General features: G+C 48.6%; 1 protein-coding gene across 1 annotated transcript in view; it reads right to left on the reverse strand.

Annotated features, from left to right (window-relative positions):
* The window catches only part of LOC115480562 (discoidin, CUB and LCCL domain-containing protein 1-like), a 90,864-nt gene that overhangs the window by 29,434 nt on the left and 42,777 nt on the right, over positions 1–18,653 (reverse strand). The window contains exons 3-6 of the mRNA XM_030219328.1: positions 17,977–18,114; positions 7,347–7,398; positions 4,901–4,973; positions 528–661 (exon numbers count right to left, since the gene is read on the reverse strand). Coding sequence (XP_030075188.1) covers positions 528–661; positions 4,901–4,973; positions 7,347–7,398; positions 17,977–18,114 — 397 coding nt within the window. The remainder of the gene's footprint in view (positions 1–527; positions 662–4,900; positions 4,974–7,346; positions 7,399–17,976; positions 18,115–18,653) is intronic.

Consider the following 18,653-nt stretch of genomic DNA (forward strand, 5'->3'; position numbering starts at 1 on the left):
GATACAACAGCATTATAACATCCTCGTGTTTGTTTTCCATCCCTTTACTACCTGGTTACTACATGAGACCTTACCGCTAGGTCAATGGCTGGTGATAAGATCTTAGACCCAAAATGGACGTGCGGCAATTTTCATTTTGTTATAGAATACACTCGCTCCGTGCCTAATTTAGGGCATTGGGATTTAACACCAATTGACCGTGACTACATTTAGTCACGTGGACCCGGCGCTCAGTGTACTCTATATACCGCATGGAAACTTAAGCCTATTCCGTAAAATTTAGGCCTAGTTTAGAGAATATGCCTAGGCGTATTTTTTTCTACGTATAAATTTCAGGCGCTATGTATAGAATCTAGCCCTTAGTGCTGATTTCCTCTGGCGCCTAATTTTGGGAGCGGCTTATAGAATCCTGCTCTTACTGAGCACTGGAGGTTGAAATGCCACCCCTTTGCCTACACCCCTCCCTTCCCCAGCTTGGAAGTCTCCTACCTTTGCCACAGTCATGACAAGCAAGGAAAATAACTCACGTTTTGGACTGGAGCCCATTCGCCCAGGCAGGTTCATAGAGAGTGATCCCTTTTTCTCGGGACAGTGTGACTTGCCCTCCGATATCATCGGATATCACACCAGCATGGACGGCTGCTTTGCAAATTACAGAGGTCTGTAGAGTGGAAAGATATGCCCCCCCCCCCCAAACAAAAAGGTTAAATACAGAGTGTAGCATTAGAACCAATCAACAGGTAACCGAGAAAGCACTGATCTGTGCTACATACACATCACTCAGCTGCAGTCAACTTCCTAAGTGAAGCAGCCCTGAATGAGGGAGGAGTGGCCTAATGGTTACCAGGGCCACCGAGAGACTGGGCCGGGCCCGGGACAAGGCCGCTGCCCCCGCCCCGAGGTCATTGTCGCCCCCCCTCCACCCGCGCCCCTCCGTCCACCACCGGGCCGGGCCCCCCTGAATTCAAATCATAGCGCCTCACCTCAACCTTGCTCCATGTGAAAGAAGCGCAGCAGCGGCAGTCTGCAGATCGCCTTCCCTCCCTGTGTCCTGCCCTCACGCAAGTTACATCAGATGAGGGCAGGACAGGGGACTGCGGCGCCGGACCCCCCTTGGAGGCCCGGGGAATTTTGTCCACCCTGCCCCCCCCTTTCGGCGGCCCTGATGGTTACTGCAGTAGGCTTTGATCCTGGCAACCTGGGTTCAATAAATTCCCACTGTAGCTCCCTGTGACTCTGGGCAAAAAACGGCGGCGTTTATAGCTTGCTTGGCTTTTTCCACAGTTGGATGTTGCGGGGCTCTCTCCCTGATGAAGCCCCAGTTGGTGAAACGGGACCGTTGGGGAGGCCCTTAAGTTAGCAACAATAAAGCTAAGTAGCTGTGGTTATGTTTTGATTTGGATACACAGCATTTATACATATGTTGAAGCGCACAAATTAAATATTTAGGGAGGAGATTGGCAGAAGACCAGTGATTATATGGAAGTGACTATATTGTTGTGATCTTACTGATCAATAATTGTCACTGGTCTGAGGTCTTCTTTCCCTCCATTATTGAAAAATTTATCTCACAATCTATTATTATTATCCGCTATTTTTGCAGGTTGTTATTTTACATAATTTAGCGGAATTGCTCCCAGAGTTTCTTGTTAGCTTAGTAAAAGGGCACCATAACGTGTACAGCACACGTCTAGTAGCACTATAGAAATGATTAGTAGGAGTTGATAGGTGTAAACAGTCTCATTCTGGTTATTTATTTATTTGTTTGTTTTATTAATTTATATTCTGCCTAAATACTAGATGGATCACAATAAAAGCATCCATAAAAATGTAGACACACTTCTTAACTGAGGTAGCTTAAAACTCCTGTTCATACTTCACTCCAGCCAGACAGAATTTCCCACCATAGAGAGTGTTCTGGGGGAAAAAAACTGTCCCTTGGGCAGGGCCGCTGAGAGGGAGGGGCAAGGGGGGCAAAATTCCCTGGGCTTCCAAGGGGGGCCCGGCGCCGAGGTCTCTCTCTCTCTCTCTCCTGACGGGACCCAGGTGATCATGTCCCAACAGGAGAATGAGGGAGAAAACTCCGGCGCCGGGCCCCCCCCCTTCGAGGCTGGGGAGGACCTGGAGGAACGGACACAGCAGGCTGCTCTTCTTCACAGTCTGCCGCACTGCCGTCCCCTGCGGCTGCTTTTCCCCTCAGGCCACTCATGCTTGACCAGAGAGAAAAAGCAGCCGCAGGGGAAGGCCCCCCCGACAGAAGGAAGAAGAACTGCGCTGGAGGACGAACTCTTCTGCTGGCGGGGCCTTGGAATCCCCGCCAGCCAAGGTACTAACAGTTACGGCGGACGGGTGGCAGCAGCAGCGATTACGCAGGATGGGGCAGCGGCAGCAGCGATGGGGGGGGGGGGTGCCGGGGCAACGACAGCAGTAGCGATTGGGGGCAGTGGTGGTGGCGACAACGATCCTTGGGGGGGGCCTGGCAGTGACAATGATCCTGGGGGGGGCCTGGCGGCGGCCCTGCCCTTGGGGCTTCTATGCGCAAGGAGATCCACGTGGTTTGCATGTCCTGCTTGAAGCAGTAAAGGATTTGTCCTCTGTGGAGGCCCATAGTCACAATATGCACTACAGATTTCCAAAAAACAAGACTATTTTAGGCCCAGGAAGGCTGAACGTAAATAATGCTGCATGTCTAGGCTGTAATGTGGGGAGTAGCCAGTTCAGTCCTCCGACAGCAAGGAGAAGATCTGGCTTGTCAGGCATCTAAAGTATTCAAGTCTCTGCTTAAAACCCACCTCTTCATTGCAGCGTTCGGCACCTAACTCTTACCGTTCAGGAAATCTAGACTGCCCCAATTTGATTGTCTGCACTTTTTGTCCTTTAGATTGTAAGCTCTTTGAGCAGGGACTGTCCTTCTTTGTTAAATTGTACAGCGCTGCGTAACCCTAGTAGCGCTTTAGAAATGTTAAGTAGTAGTAGTAGTAGTATTACATATAGCAGTGATTTAACCAGAGCTGAGATTGTGATGTCATAATGCCTCATTCCACCAATGCCTAAGAGCCAACCTCATCAGTGATGTCACAATGGCTTGATTGTCCTATATTTGTCTCACTCTTATCTATTAGATTGTAAGCTCTTTGAGCAGGGACTGTCCCCTTTATGTAAATTGTACAGCGCTGCGTAACCCTAGTAGCGCTTTAGAAATGTTAAGTAGTAGTAGTAGTGGTAGTAAGTTAAGCTGGTACTTGGGCGAAATATACGAAAATATAACTGGTGAATATTCCTTGTGGTTCTCCTAAAAAAAAAACCCCAACAACTTGTTTGAAGACCTGAGATACCAGGGGCATAGCCAGACTTCGGCAGGAGGTGAGGGGGTACATTTTAGCCCCCCCCCCCACCGGTGCCACTGACCCCCCCGTCACTTTTGACCCCCCCCCCCCCAGTGCGGCCGGCCCCCTACCCCATCGCTGCTAATCTTCCCCCACCACTGCCAGGTACCTTTGCTGGCGGGGGTCCCCAACCCCCGCCAGCCGAAGTCCCCTTCAGCGCCGGTCTCAGAGTCCAGCGCGTTCGCTGATCTGGATTCTATTTCTGCGAGTCCTGACGTCACGTGCAGGACATCAGGACTCACATCAGAAAAAGAATCCAGATCAGCAACGCGCCGGATTCTGAGACCGGCGCTGAAGAGGACTTCGGCTTGCGGGTCCAGCAAAGGTACCTGACGGTGGCGGCGGGGGAGGGTTGGTGGCGGTGGGAGTGAAAGCAGGGGGGCCAGGGCTAAATCTGCGGGCGCCCATGCTCCGTGGCCCCACCTAGCTACGCCTCTGTGAGATACTTGCCCCTGTTGTAAGGGAATCCTGCAATTAGCTCTTTCATCTGATGGAGGGGAATTGGGCATTGAATTAAGTCTGGTTATTGTAAGAACCAAATAAGAAAAACATCTGACATGGCCTATCAGTGGAAACCAGTACTGTAACCGAATTTATGCTCAGGACAGGATTGAAAGACTGAGTAAAATTCCTGGAGGTAAACTGAGGTTGAATTACGTATGGGCAGATAACCAGAAAGGAAGACAACTTGGAAGACTGGATGAATCAATCGGTCTTTATCTGTTGTGATCCAAATATGTTCCTAAGTCATCTCAGGTGGAGAAAGCAGAAGCTCTCTTGTTGAGTCTTGTCCTCAAAAGCTGACACCCCAATAAATCAGTCTACAAAGATGCCACCAACCTCCTTGCCTCTTTTTGAGGAACAGTCTGTTTTTCTTTAAGAGTAGACAACCAAACAGCAGCAGCGATCCGAGGAATGACACTTGGCGGTTATTGACTTTGGGAACGGGACCAGAGCTTTTTCTGTGCATGTATTGCAGTACACGCATTGAATCTGAGAATATATTGTGGAAACCTATGTGACCCCGACAAAGGTTTTTCCAAAACTTGGCCAGGCTGGGTTGGATAAACTCTTGCTGTGTTTGTCCTTCCTTGGATTGCTGCTGCTCAGTGGCGTTCCTAGGGGGGCTGACACCCGGGGCGGATGGCCGATGCGCCCCGCCCCCGGGTGCAGCGAGACCCCCCCCCCCCCCCCCTAGGAACGCCACTGCTGCTGCTGCTGTTTGGTTGTTTGCAGTAGACTGTCTTCTGTTTGTTTAAGCTGTAAATCATCATTCAACATTGGTCCTGAGAAGGAAGTGTGTTAGGGGAACTATCATGAAAGGATAGTTGCTCAAAAAATCTCTTTCGGCCTGTGGGGGGTGGTCAGTTAAGGTTCATTCACTCATTTTCTAGTCCTGAGGGACTGCCTTCTTCTCACTTCATCTTCCATGCAGATCCTGATGAGCTGCAAGGTGTCAGGCCTGTAATGCTATCTGGCAACCAAGCAAAGTGACAAAAAAAACCTGCACTCACATCTCTGTATCCTTGGGCAACTTCTCCCCAGATGTCGCCAGCAATGTTCTTGCAGCCTGCAGGGCAGTACACACTGAAACACATTCCAGAAAGAGACCAGTTATTTCAACCTTGTCCTGCTCCGATTTATAACCCAACAGGGATTCTCAACAGTGGGAGCTGAAGGGCTGCAAACAGATCTGGTTTTCAGAGTAACCAAAGTAAGCAGATAAACCCAGTTCTGGGGCCAAGTGCTTCCAAAGAGATCCAATAAATATTCATCAGGGATAACCTGAAAACCAGGCCTGCTTGAGGCCCTCAAGGACAGACTTGATGCATGGAATAGCACATACATTGCAACTTATCTACTATAATAAAACGCACCCTCAACGTTCTGAGGACACTGACGTCACTGCAAGCACTCGCACACCGGTTCGTAAGTTCATGGTGGTGAAGCCACAACACTCACCATGTCTTCATTCCACGCCCTCGCGTCACACGTGATGACGTCGAGGGCAGAACAAGAAAACAAGGCAAATGAACGCACGGGGAGCAGTAGGGAATACTCCTCCCCTTCCAAGAAATCCCAGCCGACGACGATGTGCCCATCACCCCGGCCCCTTTCTCCCCATCGCCCCTTTCAAGGTACCGCCCCCGGTAGCACACTCTTCCCCTCATCACCTTCCCTCCCCCCTGTCACCTCCCCTCCCCTTATGCCACTATCCCTGGTGGTCTAGCGGTGCCTGTTCGCTCGGGTAGGAACGAAGGAACCCCCGCTTTCCTGCCCGGAGCGCTGCTGCTAGCTGCCCGGCTGCATCGTGTCTGAGTCCGGCTCTCGGCGATTCAAAATGGCCGCCGGAGAGCTGAAGCTGCCTTGCGAGACTTCAACTCTCGGCGGCCATTTTGAAACGCCGAGAGCCGGACTCCCACATGATGCAGCAGGGCAGCTAGCAGCACCGCTATGGGCAGGAAAGAGGGGGCTCTTTCTTTCCTGCCCCTACCGAACAGGTACCTCTAGACCACCAGGGAGACTAGCGTAAGGGGAGGGGAAGGGACTCCCGTGCCCGCTAGCGCCCGTTTCATCAGAGGCAGAAACGGGCCTTTTTTACTAGTTATTTTAATAAAATTGTTTTCTCTTTAACTCCTTTGATACAATAGCCCCCCTTACCCTCCCTCCTTCCTCTATAATTTATCCATCACAATGACAGACCTGGTCAGGGATCTAGTCCATACATTCCTTGAATAGGGCCACTGGACTAGGCAGACAAGATGGGCAACTGCTTGGTGTGCCTTGCCTGGGAAGGGCAGGGTGCCAACAGCCCATGCCACAGCTGTAGCAGCAGGAGTTCACGTGATCTTTTAATGCAGCCATCACGTTGCTACTGTATCATCAGAGGGGACCTCAGCAGGCCACCATGGTCATCTGAGGAGGCCCTACCCCCTGCAGCTAGCCCTGCCTCTCAGATTGCGCCAGGCACTGGTAGGGTGGCCATGCGCCTGATCCTGAGCCTTAACTGTTGTATAGCGGTTGCAGCATCCCTGGCCCCTGTCAGTGCGATGAGGAGGAGCCAGGCCCAGTAATCAAACCCGAGTCCTCCCATCTGGCACTGATCGGGTCACCCTGGGATCCACCTCTATGTTCTCCAGCCTTATCGGTCCACACCAAACCTCAGCAGGCTAGAACAGAAAGATCTGACTTGGGGCACAGAACAGGTGTCAGACAGAAAGCAATGCCAAGAGATTAGGGGCAGTGAAGGAAATGTTTCCAACAATGCAATTCAGCCATACAGATTTGACGTGAAAAGAGCTGAATGAGAAGTACAGCGGGCAACATTGAAAACAGTAGGAGACTGGATCATTTAGCAATGAAGTTGAGGGATGGTGAGGAAGATAAGGATCTTATATTCAACATATGCCCAGATGACGAAAGTCCAGAATAGGTTTGCAAGGAGGGGACTATGGAATTAGGAGCAGCTGGACTGTAGACCAAAGACTTAGAGGAAGAGAAGTGGAGTTAAGTGTAATTGGAGCAGTATTCTTGCAGCTTACAAAGGAGGTTTAGCATGGGAAGGTTGTGAACGTTAGGCTAGGGTTCTCTGAAGCATGAAGAACAATTACCAGATTCAAATACTGCCGCACGATTGTAAGTGAGAGAGGCAGCAGTGATGGTGAGATTGAAAAGATGGAGGAAGAGTATAAAAAAATTCGAAGTTTTCTATAATTACATATCTCTTGCAGATTGACCGTTCTGTCTTCAGTCATGCATTGCAAGAGTAACATTCGAGCAGCAGTACCCCCCCGTCTGTTAGCTCTCTCAGTTTGGACCCTACCAAAGTACTTTGGCACTACACAAATACACATAAAATGGTGGTAAATAAAGTTTCTTTCAGAACATTTTCTTCACCCTCTCCCTCCCTCTTGAGAAGCTGTGATTTGCCGATCTGAAAGTCCCAGACCCTCTGCTCACCTTATTTGATCTTTGTGGTAATGGATGCCTTTATCCAGACAGGAAATCAAATCTACAGGAGAAGCGAAAAAAAGATTGAGTTGGTGACAAAGAGTCCATCACCTTGACTTTTTCCAACTGTATCCAAAGTAAATACAACCAAACCACAAAGCGGTATCAACCTACCTCCTCAGAAGACTATTGCTCAGTCCTACACCTTTCTTGTATCCTTACTGGCTTTTTTTTTTTTTTTTGTTACATTTGTACCCCGCGCTTTCCCACTCATGGCAGGCTCAATGCGGCAGGCAATGGAGGGTTAAGTGACTTGCCCAGAGTCACAAGGAGCTGCCTGTGCCTGAAGTGGGAATCTAACTCAGTTCCTCAGGACCAAAGTCCACCACCCTAACCACTAGGCCACTCCTCCACTGTTGCTACTATTGGAGATTCTACATGGAATGTTGCTATTCCACTAGCAACATTCCATGTAGAAGTCGGCCCTTGCAGATCACCAATGTGGCCGCGCAGGCTTCTGCTTCTGTGAGTCTGACGTCCTGCACGTACGTGCAGGACGTCAGACTCACAGAAACAGAAGCCTGCGCAGCCTTCTACATGGAATGTTGCTAGTGGAATAGCAACATTCCATGTAGAATCTCCAATAGTAGCAACATTCCATTTAGAATCTCCAATAGTATCTATTTTATTTTTGTTACATTTGTACCCTGCGCTTTCCCACTCATGGCAGGCTCAATGCAGCAGGCAATGGAGGGTTAAGTGACTTGCCCAGAGTCACAAGGAGCTGCCTGTGCCGGGAATCAAACTCAGTTCCTCAGTTCCCCAGGACCAAAGTCCACCACCCTAACCACTAGGCCACTCCTCCACTCCTGGGTTGGAAGGGGAGCCTCTTCTGAAGCAAAATTGTCAGTGTTACTCCCCTGTCATACAGGGACACCTACCTGCAGACATAACTGTCTTTTCTGCTCCAATACATGACACCACAGAAGGGAGTCATGAACTCAAGTAATACTGATGAGGTGCAACACACCATCTTCCATCAATCCATTACCAAGCACTGTATGCTTGTTCACTCATCTTAACTCTCCACTGGTTATGGATGAGGTTTACCAGATGGTTTCATGTCATCAGGGACAAACTGAACCAATCCTGAATTGATGCCAGAAAATCTATGAACTTGGCATATCAGTGTCTAAGAAAAACAGGACACGTCAGAGACAACTAGACAAACCCAGAAGTGACTCAACCTTCCAACGAACTGGAGCCATCTGGTAACCCTTGGGTCCTGCCGGCTGTGGTTGCTCTCAGGAGATGATCAAACCAGAATCATTTGCCAGTTTGATGTCCCAATAGAACCTCTGAGCATCTGAGTGTCTCTGACTGTACTTCAGTCTGGTTTGCATTTTAAGTTGCTAGAGGAAATGACATATGGAAATCTCAGCGGCCCAGCTTCCCGGCAGCCCACCCACTCACAGGATTCCTCAAAAGGCCACAAAGGGGTTCGAAGGAGAGGTGACTCAGAGGTCCGTGCTTCCAGCAGCATAGCAGTAATTATTGGTGACCTGCCACTAGCTAGCCCCCTTCTTCCCAAGAAGACAACCCTCCCCTCCGGTCTGAACACAGCACGAGAAGGGAAACTCTAAAAAGCTTGGTCTCTTAGGTCCTTGAAAAGGAAACTAACTGAAATTAGAAACCACAACAGTTCTGACCCAGTCCTGAGGATGCGGCTGGGTGAGAAATGAACGTGAAATGTCCATCTTACAGCTGCAGCACAGCTGGAGGGATGGATGGATGCGACTGTGGCAGGAAATGCCAATACTGAAATCTGTTGACATTGTAAGTAGTCTACTAGGCCACACTTTGTATTGTTATTTGAATATTTTTACTGCCGTAATTGCCTATTGCTCATGTTTGATCTATTCCTACTGTACACCTCCATGAGTGAATTCCTTCAAAAAGGCAGTAAATAGATCCTAATAAATAAATAAATACTGGATTGGATTTATTATACCGACTAATATTGGATTGGATTTGATATACCGACTAATACCAAAGTTTTAAAGCGGTGTACAGAGAAAAAAATTGAAATAACATACAATCCTAATGCAAGCAGAACCCCCCTAAATATATATAGTAACATAGTAGATGACGGCAGAAAAAGACCTGCATGGTCCATCTAGTCTGCCCAAGATAAACTCATATCTTGAATTTGTACCTGTCTTTTTCAGGGCACAGACCGTATAAGTCTGCCCAGCAGTATTTCCCACCTCCCAACCACCAGTCCCGTCTCCCATCACCGGCTATGGTACAGACCGTATAAGTCTGCCCTCCCCTATCCTAGCCTCCCAACCACCAACCCCTCTTCCCCCCACCTGCTCCGCCACCCAATTTCAGCTAAGCTTCTGAGGATCCATTCCAGCTGCACAGGATTCCTTTATGCATATCCCACGCATGCTTGAATTCCGTTACCGTTTTCATCTCAACCACCTCCCGCGGGAGGGCATTCCAAACGTCCACCACCCTCTCCGTGAAAAAATACTTCCTGACATCTTTTTTGAGTCTGCCCCCCTTCAATCTCATTTCATGTCCTCTCGTTCTACCGCCTTCCCATCTCCGGAAAAGATTTTTTTGCGGATTAATACCTTTCAAGTATTTGAACGTCTGTATCATATCACCCCTGTTCCTCCTTTCCTCCAGGGTATACATGTTCAGGTCAGCAAGTCTTTGGTCATACGTCTTGGAACGCAAATCCCATACCATTCTCGTAGCTTTTCTTTGCACCGCTTCCATTTTTTTAACATCCTTCGCAAGGTACGGCCTCCAAAACTGAACACAATACTCCAGGTGGGGCCTGACCAACGACTTGTACAGGGGCATCAACACTTCCTTTCTTCTGCTGATCACACCTCTCTCTATACAGCCTAGCAACCTTCTAGCTACGGCCACCGCCTTGTCACACTGTTTCGTCGCCTTCAGATCCTCGGATACTATCACCCCAAGATCCCTCTCCCCCTCAGTACCTATCAGACTCTCCCCGCCTAACACATAAGTCTCTCGTGGGTTTCTACTCCCTAAATGCATCACTTTGCATTTCTTCGCATTGAATTTTAATTGCCAAACCTCAGACCATAGATTATTACAATAGAACTATCAAAAAGAATAACAGAAATCAGAATTAGAGATCCAGGTTGAGCCATAACTAGCTGCCGCCATTTACACCAGTACATCAAATTACTCAGTCCTAGATAAATATTTTCCTCCACCACCTTCACTATACTTTTTCAGTTATTTTTCAACTTGCCTCAGTGGTGCTTACTGCCCAGTCATTATTTCTGTGGCAATATCTTGTGCACCCCATTTCTTCATTGGCTTTATATTATTTTTTAATATATTATTTAGACACTTATTTTATTTTTGTTACATTTGTACCCTGCGCTTTCCCACTCATGGCAGGCTCAATGCGGCTTACCTGGGGCAATGGAGGGTTAAGTGACTTGCCCAGAGTCACACCAATGTGGCCGCGCAGGCTTCTGCTTCTGTGAGTCTGACGTCCTGCACGTACATGCAGGACGTCAGACTCACAGAAACAGAAGCCTGCGCAGCCTTCTACATGGAATGTTGCTAGTGGAATAGCAACATTCCATGTAGAATCTCCAATAGTAGCAACATTCCATGTAGAATCTCCAATAGTATCTATTTCATTTTTGTTACATTTGTACCCTGCGCTTTCCCACTCATGGCAGGCTCAATGCGGCTTACCTGGGGCAATGGAGGGTTAACTGACTTGCCCAGAGTCACAAGGAGCTGCCTGTGCCTGAAGTGGGAATCGAACTCAGTTCCTCAGTACCAAAGTCCACCACCCTAACCACTAGGCCACTCCTCCACTGTTGCTACTATTTGAGATTCTACATGGAATGTTGCTATTCCACTAGCAACATTCCATGTAGAAGTCGGCCCTTGCAGATCACCAATGTGGCCGCGCAGGCTTCTGCTTCTGTGAGTCTGACGTGCAGGACGTCAGACTCACAGAAACAGAAGCCTGCGCAGCCTTCTACATGGAATGTTGCTAGTGGAATAGCAACATTCCATGTAGAATCTCCAATAGTATCTATTTTATTTTTGTTACATTTGTACCCTGCGTTTTCCCACTCATGGCAGGCTCAATGCGGCTTACATGGGGCAATGGAGGGTTAAGTGACTTGCCCAGAGTCACAAGGAGCTGCCTGTGCCTGAAGTGGGAACCGAACTCAGTTCCTCAGGACCAGAGTCCACCACCCTAACCACTAGGCCACTTCTCCACTCCACTTATCTGTGTAGATATTTGGACTGAGGGTTCAAAGACGTCCCGGGCCATAAACACGGCATAAATGGTCACGCCTAGAGCTTGACGCATAGCTGCAGGATTGGGCTAGTCTAATATAATAATTTGCCATGTGAACGTTCTAAAGTGTCTCACTGGGATCGTAACCACCTGCTGATGTCACTGGCCAGCAGTAGAACCCTGCTTGCCTGACGTCAGCAGGGGGTTACGATCCCAGTGAGAGACGAGCGTTGAAGAACAGCGGGAGCAGGCAGAGACACCCCTATGTGCACGTCACCCCCCCCTCCAAAATCGCCAACCCCCCTCTGCTACCCTCCCCTCCCTCCCTCTTACCGGGGTCCCGGCGGCAGCAGTGAAGAGCCTCGCAAGTCTGCTGCCTTCCCTTCTCTTCACTCTCAGCTCTGACTCTGGTCCCGCCCTTGCGGAAACAGGAAATGAGGGCGGGACCAGAGTCAGAGCGAAGGGGGAGGGGAGGCTGCGGGTGCAGGCATCGCAAGGACGTGTCTGTGAGACAGAGAGGAGGGGGGGACAGAGGGAAGGAGAGAGAGAGGGAGGGAGGGCCTGGAAATCAGAAGGGATGAAAGGGGGCCGTGGGACTTGGAGGGGACAGAGGGAGAGAGCGAGGGAGGGAGGGAGAGAGGGATAATCTTGCTAGAGCCTAATTTCATTTCATACCAAAACAGGCCTTTTTTTTACTAGTAATACTATAACAGATTTGAGGGCCCTTTTATCAAGTCGTGATAGGGCTATCGCAGGCTTGGCGTGAAGTGATTCAGCCCTATCGTCAGGTTGCTACAGGAGCCCGGCACTAGCGCCGACTCCCGTCACAAGGCATTCCTGGTGCCAAAAATTATTTTTGAATTTTTTTTAGCACTGAGGCGGTAAGGGCTCCCCCCAGAAATGGCCAAGCGGCAAGTGTTACACTTACCACACAGGCATTTCCATTTTTTAAAAAAGTCCATTTATCGGCGAAGGTAAAAGGACGTCTCGACACACAGCAAACCCACGTGCCGACGCCACCACAGGGGTTCTTTTACCACCGCTTGGTAAAAGGAACCCCCTTTGTGCGTAATTCTGCCATCATCGAATACTAACTGCATCCAGTTTTCTGGCACCTTTTAGCAAATTATACAGAATTTACCCTTATATGAGCGAGTCACTTAGCACAGGGTTTCCCAAATTGGGAAAAGGTGCCGGTATTCAGTACCCCCAAGTACCCCCTCAAAAAAAGACCTGGTCCTGGAGTACCCCTTTGCCTGCCAGGTTTTCAGGATATCCACAATGAACATGCATGAAAGAGATTTGCATACAATGGAGGTAGTGTATACAAATCACTCTTTCATGCATATCGATTTGGGATATCCTGAAAACCTGGCTGGCAAAGGAGAACACAAACAAATAGGGTGTAAAAGAACCAAGTCCAAGAGATCAGTCCAAACACCCAGGATAAGATGCTCCAAGTACAACTTTATTTGGACCCTACAAGGTCCGTGTTTCGGCTACGAGAGCCTTCCTCAGGGGTCAATCAATGAGTGCTCAGCTTTATATCGATTGACGGTGGAGCGTATGGATATCGGGTGAAAAAAATACGTGTAGTGTCCGACTCGAATAAAATCAAGCGGTTCTTTTCCACCCTTTTTGTGTTTCATTTTTGTGGAGAGTGTGAACCCCATTTGTCTTTTGCGATTGGCAAGGGAGAACACCAGGGCCGGGGCTTTTTTTGAGGGGGTACTTGGGGGTACTGAGTACCGGCATCTTTTTCATTGTCTGCTAAAATTGATCCATGGTCCCCAAGTTTTAATGAAAGAGCTCAGGCCCTACACACCAATTCTGCCTTGTCATAGATTCTGTGAGTGGTTGCAGGGGGCCTGGCCATTGTGGGGTGGGTCTCTCAGTGATCACCCCATCCCTGAACAGTGGCCTGGCATTTGAGAACAGGCACCTTTTAAACTAGAAAAAAAAAGCACTGACCAGGACTGACTTGGAAAACAGTGATGTAGCTTAGTGATGGCAAGAACCTCCAGCGTACAGTTTATCTGGAGAGGCTGACCAATAAAGAGGAAAGAAACAATATACAAGGCCCTTTACTAAGCAGCTGACATTTCAAATAAACTTCCTAGCGATTAACTAACGAAGCCCATTCTATCTACTTTCCAGTTTTATGCTTATACAATGGATTTGGCGTACCAATTCACTTCTATCATGAGAAATGTGCGAGTTTACTGAAGCTTAATTGATTGGCGAAAGAGGCTCCAAATCTGATGCCCACTTCACATCGTCTCTCTCCTCAGCCATCACAACATATGCAACAAACCAGCTGACGCCTGCAATTCTGATGGACTCCCACCATGATGAGCGTGGAAGGAGAACTGTTTTGACCTGACCTGCTACCTACTCCCTTTCCTTCCCTACCACGATTGGAATGTGAAATTGTTATAAATAAACGAAGAAAAACGTAATGATCTTCAGCAACAAGCAAACTCTGTGGGGGAGACGCGGAGCCACAGACAGGGAGGGGGCAGAGAGCATCCCTTCTACAGGGAGACAACAAGAACCCTCACTGGTCTCTCAAAAAGAAATGAATGAGAAACCATTCCAGAAGAAAATGAATTCCAGTCATATCTATGGTCATTTTCTATTTTTGCAATATTATTATTATTAGCATTTGTATAGCGCTACCAGACGCACGCAGCGCTGAACACCTGATACAAAGAGACAGTCCCTGCTCAAAAGAGCTTACAATCTAAATAATACAGACAGATAAGACAGTTACGGGTGAGGGAAGTAATGGGTGAGAAGGGAGGAAGGGACAAGGGGAGGGCAATTGTGTTCTATAAAGCATGTGTCGTTTATGTGCATCAGTGACCAAAATAATGGCATATATGTGTTCAATTCTGGTCGCCGCATCTCAAAAAAAGATATAGTGGAATTAGAAAAGGTGCAGAGAAGGGCGACAAAAATGATAAAGGAGATGGGACGACTTCCCTTTGAGGAAAGGCTAAAGTGGGTAGGGCTCTTCAGCTTGGAGAAAAGGCGGCTGAGGGGAGATATGATAGAGGTCTATAAAATAATGAGTGGAGTTGAACGGGTAGATGTGAAGCGTCCGTTTACGCTTTCCAAAAATACTAGGACTAGGGGGCATGCGATGAAGCTACAATGTAGTAAATTTAAAACGAATCGGAGAAAATGTTTCTTCACTCAACGTGTAATTAAACTCTGGAATTCGCTGCCAGAGAATGTGGTAAAGGCGGTTAGCTTAGCGGAGTTTAAAAAAAGGTTTGGATGGCTTCCTAAAGGAAAAGTCCATAGACCGTTATTAAATGGACGGACTTGGGGAAAAGCCACTATTTCTGGGATAAGCAGTATAAAATGTTTTGTACATATTTGGGATCTTGCCGGGTATTTGTGACCTGGATTGGCCACTGTTGGAAACAGGATGCTGGGCTCGATGGACCTTTGGTCTTTCCCAGTATGGCAATACTTATGCACATACCCAGCTAAATGCCAAAAGTCCGTCTAACCTTACATAGCATGAATTTTACAAGTAGGTGCACATATAGGTCAGTGGCATAGCTAGACCTCTCATTTTGGGTAGGCCTACAGTTAAGACGTATAGGCCTTCCAAAACTCCCCCCCCCCCCCAACCTTTGTCCTGCATCTCTCTCCCTCTCCTCTGCCCCTGATCTGGCATTTTCCTCCCTGCCCATGGCCCGGCAACCCTTCCCCTCCCCTCCCCTCCCCCATCTTCCTCAGCATCTTTGCCAGCATAGCAGCGATACATTTCCCCCCCTGCCTACACCAGCCTTGCAGGCTTCACTCTGCCATATCCTGCCAGAGAGGAAACAGGAAGTGATGTCAGCAAGGGCGGAACGCAGCAGAGGGGAGCCTGTGGCGTCAACGCAGGCAGCGAATGCGTGTTACTGCTCCGCAGGCGAAGATGCTGAGGTAGATCGGCGGGAGGGAGAATGCCAGATCCGGGGGCAGAAGAGAGGAGAGCAAGCTGTCACTGAAATGTTTTTGGTGGGCTAGACATGGTGGGCCTGTGCCCACATAGGCCCCCACCCAGGCCCACCCATAGCTACGCCACTGACATAGGTAGAGTCTGGGCAGGATCAGGCCCGTGCCAAGGGTCTATGCCGCCCCCCCACAGACGAACTGTTGGCGCCCCCCCCCCCCCCCGCAGAAGAACAGTTGGCGCACGCGCGCCCCTCTCCCCCCCCCCGTGAAGATGATCGCTGCGCGCCCTGGGGGCCTTTAAATCTTTTACTTGCAGTCGCAGCAGCGTCTGTGAAAGCGGAGCGCTGCCGACGTCTCCCTTCCCTTCGCGCTCTTGGTTCCCTCAGTGTCCGCCTTCTTCTGACGTCAGAAGAAGGCGGGACACTGAGGGAACCAACGAGTGCAAGGGAAGGGAGACGTTGGCAGCGCTCCGCTTTCACAGACGCTGCTGCGACTGCAAGTAAAAGATTTAAAGGCCTCGGCGGCGCGGGGCGAGGGTAAGCACTGTAGCGGCGCCCTCCAGAGGTGGGCGCCCTCCTGCGGTGCTTACCCCGCTTACCGCATCGGCATGGCCCTGGGCAGGATTCACACTTATGCACATTACTTGCAGAATAGTATAAGTTACAGGCATAGTTCTAGCATTTAGGAATGTAACCTAGTATTAAACTCACTTTCATTTATCGAATGTGCGCCACATAAGCAAAGTTATAAATTAGACCAAACTGTGAATCTCTACATCAATTCCCCTCTCATCCCCCCTCTCCCAAATCTCAGCATTTGCCTCTCAGGTTTCAAACTGTGAGCCTGAACTGTAAATGGAATGTTCCAGAGTCAGTAGCCAGGATTTGATGCTACCTCATGACAGATGGAACCTTGCTGGCCTCAATTGTTGGATGAATTATCTATGGCTTTCCACTGAGTATTTACTATAAAATGAAAGGGGGGGGGGGGAAGAGGAAGAATCCCCTAAATCCTACCAATGAACCACACAATTGGACTGTAACCCCTACGGGATCAACGTTCAGTGACGGAACTGCTGTTTAACAATGAATGTTTGAGAGGCAAATTTTAGAACTGTCCACATAAGTGGATACAGCTGCCACAGAGTGCGTAAACATAACTACATAAGTACATGAGTACATAAGTATTGCCATACTGGGACAGACCAAAGGTCCATCGAGCCCAGCATCCTGTTTCCAACAGTGGCCAATCCAGGTCACAAATACCCGGCAAGATCCCAAAAATGTACAAAACATTTTATACTGCTTATCCCAGAAATAGTGGATTTTCCCCAAGTCCATTTAATAACGGTCTATGGACTTTTCCTTTAGGAAGCCGTCCAAACCTTTTTTAAACTCCGCTAAGCTAACTGCATGAGATAGATTTGCATGTGGTATGTGGCATATTCACTAAGGATATCCTGAGAACCTGACTGGCTGGGTGCACCCTGAGGACTGGGTTGAGAAGCCCTGTTCTAACATATTCCCCTTCAACTGTCTTAGAAAGGGACATGCTATTGTTTTTAAAAGAAACTTGTGTTTTCTTTCATTTTATTGTACATTGTGCTAAAAGGAACTCTGAATGAGTGGCTAGAATTCTGAATAAATAAATCAGGATTGTCCAACCTCGGTCCTTAAGGGGCTGCAATCCAGTCGTGGTTTTCAGGATTTCCCCAATGAATATGCATGAGATCTATTTCCACGCACTGCCTCCATTGTATGCAAGTAGATCAAATGCATATTCATTGGGGAAATCCTGAAAACCCGATCTGACGAGGGCCAAGGTTGGACACCCTTGAAATAAATGTTTCTCTTTTCAGCACATTTGCATAAAACCATATAACAACAACAAAAAAAGAAATGAAACAAAACCAAATGATTAGAAGATGAAATGAAAACTAAAACAAAATGCCTGTAGCTATGCTTTGAATGAATAGGGCAGTGCTTCTTAAACAGGTCCTCGGGATACACCCAGCCAGGCAGGTTTTCAGGATATTCACAATGAAAATGGGTGAGATAGATTAGCATGAACTGCCTCCCTGGTAAGCAAATCTATCTCATGCATATTCATTATGGATATCCTGAAACCCTGACTGACTGACGTGCCCCGAGGACTGGGTTGAGAAGCAACTGCTCTGAAATATGTCCGCCCAGTTGTCTTACTTTAGGGGATAATTGAAAATCTGCACCAAGACACCATTTATGGAAAATTTTGGTAATAACCAAGAACTCCCCCCCCCACCTCCCAAAAAAGCCAGTCTGTTCCACACCACAAACATCTCCCTCTGCAGATAAGTGGCTGCAACTGTATTTCTGCCCTTACCTTGATGATCAGCGTTGGCATAGGAGAGGAGAAAGCCTCGGCCTGAGCGATGGATGGTGCTATTGAACAAGATGGTCACAGCACTGGAGTTGATCCTTAAAACCTTGGGCACCGAGTTTCGAGTGCCACAGTAAGGACCTGAGAAATGATAAGTTTAAGACAGGGCTGAAGACGTATAATTTCACTACAGTGTTTGAATCATCATGGCTATCCATAGTAACATAGTAGATGACGGCAGAAAAAGACCTGCATGGTCCATCCAGTCTGCCCAACAAGATAAACTCATTATGTGCCACTTTTTGTGTATACCTTACCTTGATTTGTACCTGTCCTTTTCAGGGCACAGACCGTGTAAGTCTGCCCAGCACTATCCCTGCCTCCCAACCACCAGCCCCGCCTCCCACCACCGGCTCTGGTACAGATCGTATAAGTCTGCCCAGCACTATCCCCGCCTCCCAACCACCAGCCCCGCCTCCCACCATCGGCTCTGGTACAGATCGTATAAGTCTGCCCAGCACTATCCCTGCCTCCCAATCACCAGCCCCGCCTCCCACCACCGGCTCTGGTACAGATCGTATAAGTCTGCCCAGCACTATCCTCACCTCCCCACCACCAGCCCTGCCTCCCACCACCGGCTCTGGTACAGATCGTATAAGTCTGCCCAGCACTATCCCCGC

The sequence above is a fragment of the Microcaecilia unicolor genome, chromosome 11 (genome assembly GCF_901765095.1).
Source record: "Microcaecilia unicolor chromosome 11, aMicUni1.1, whole genome shotgun sequence".
NCBI lineage: Eukaryota > Metazoa > Chordata > Amphibia > Gymnophiona > Siphonopidae > Microcaecilia > Microcaecilia unicolor.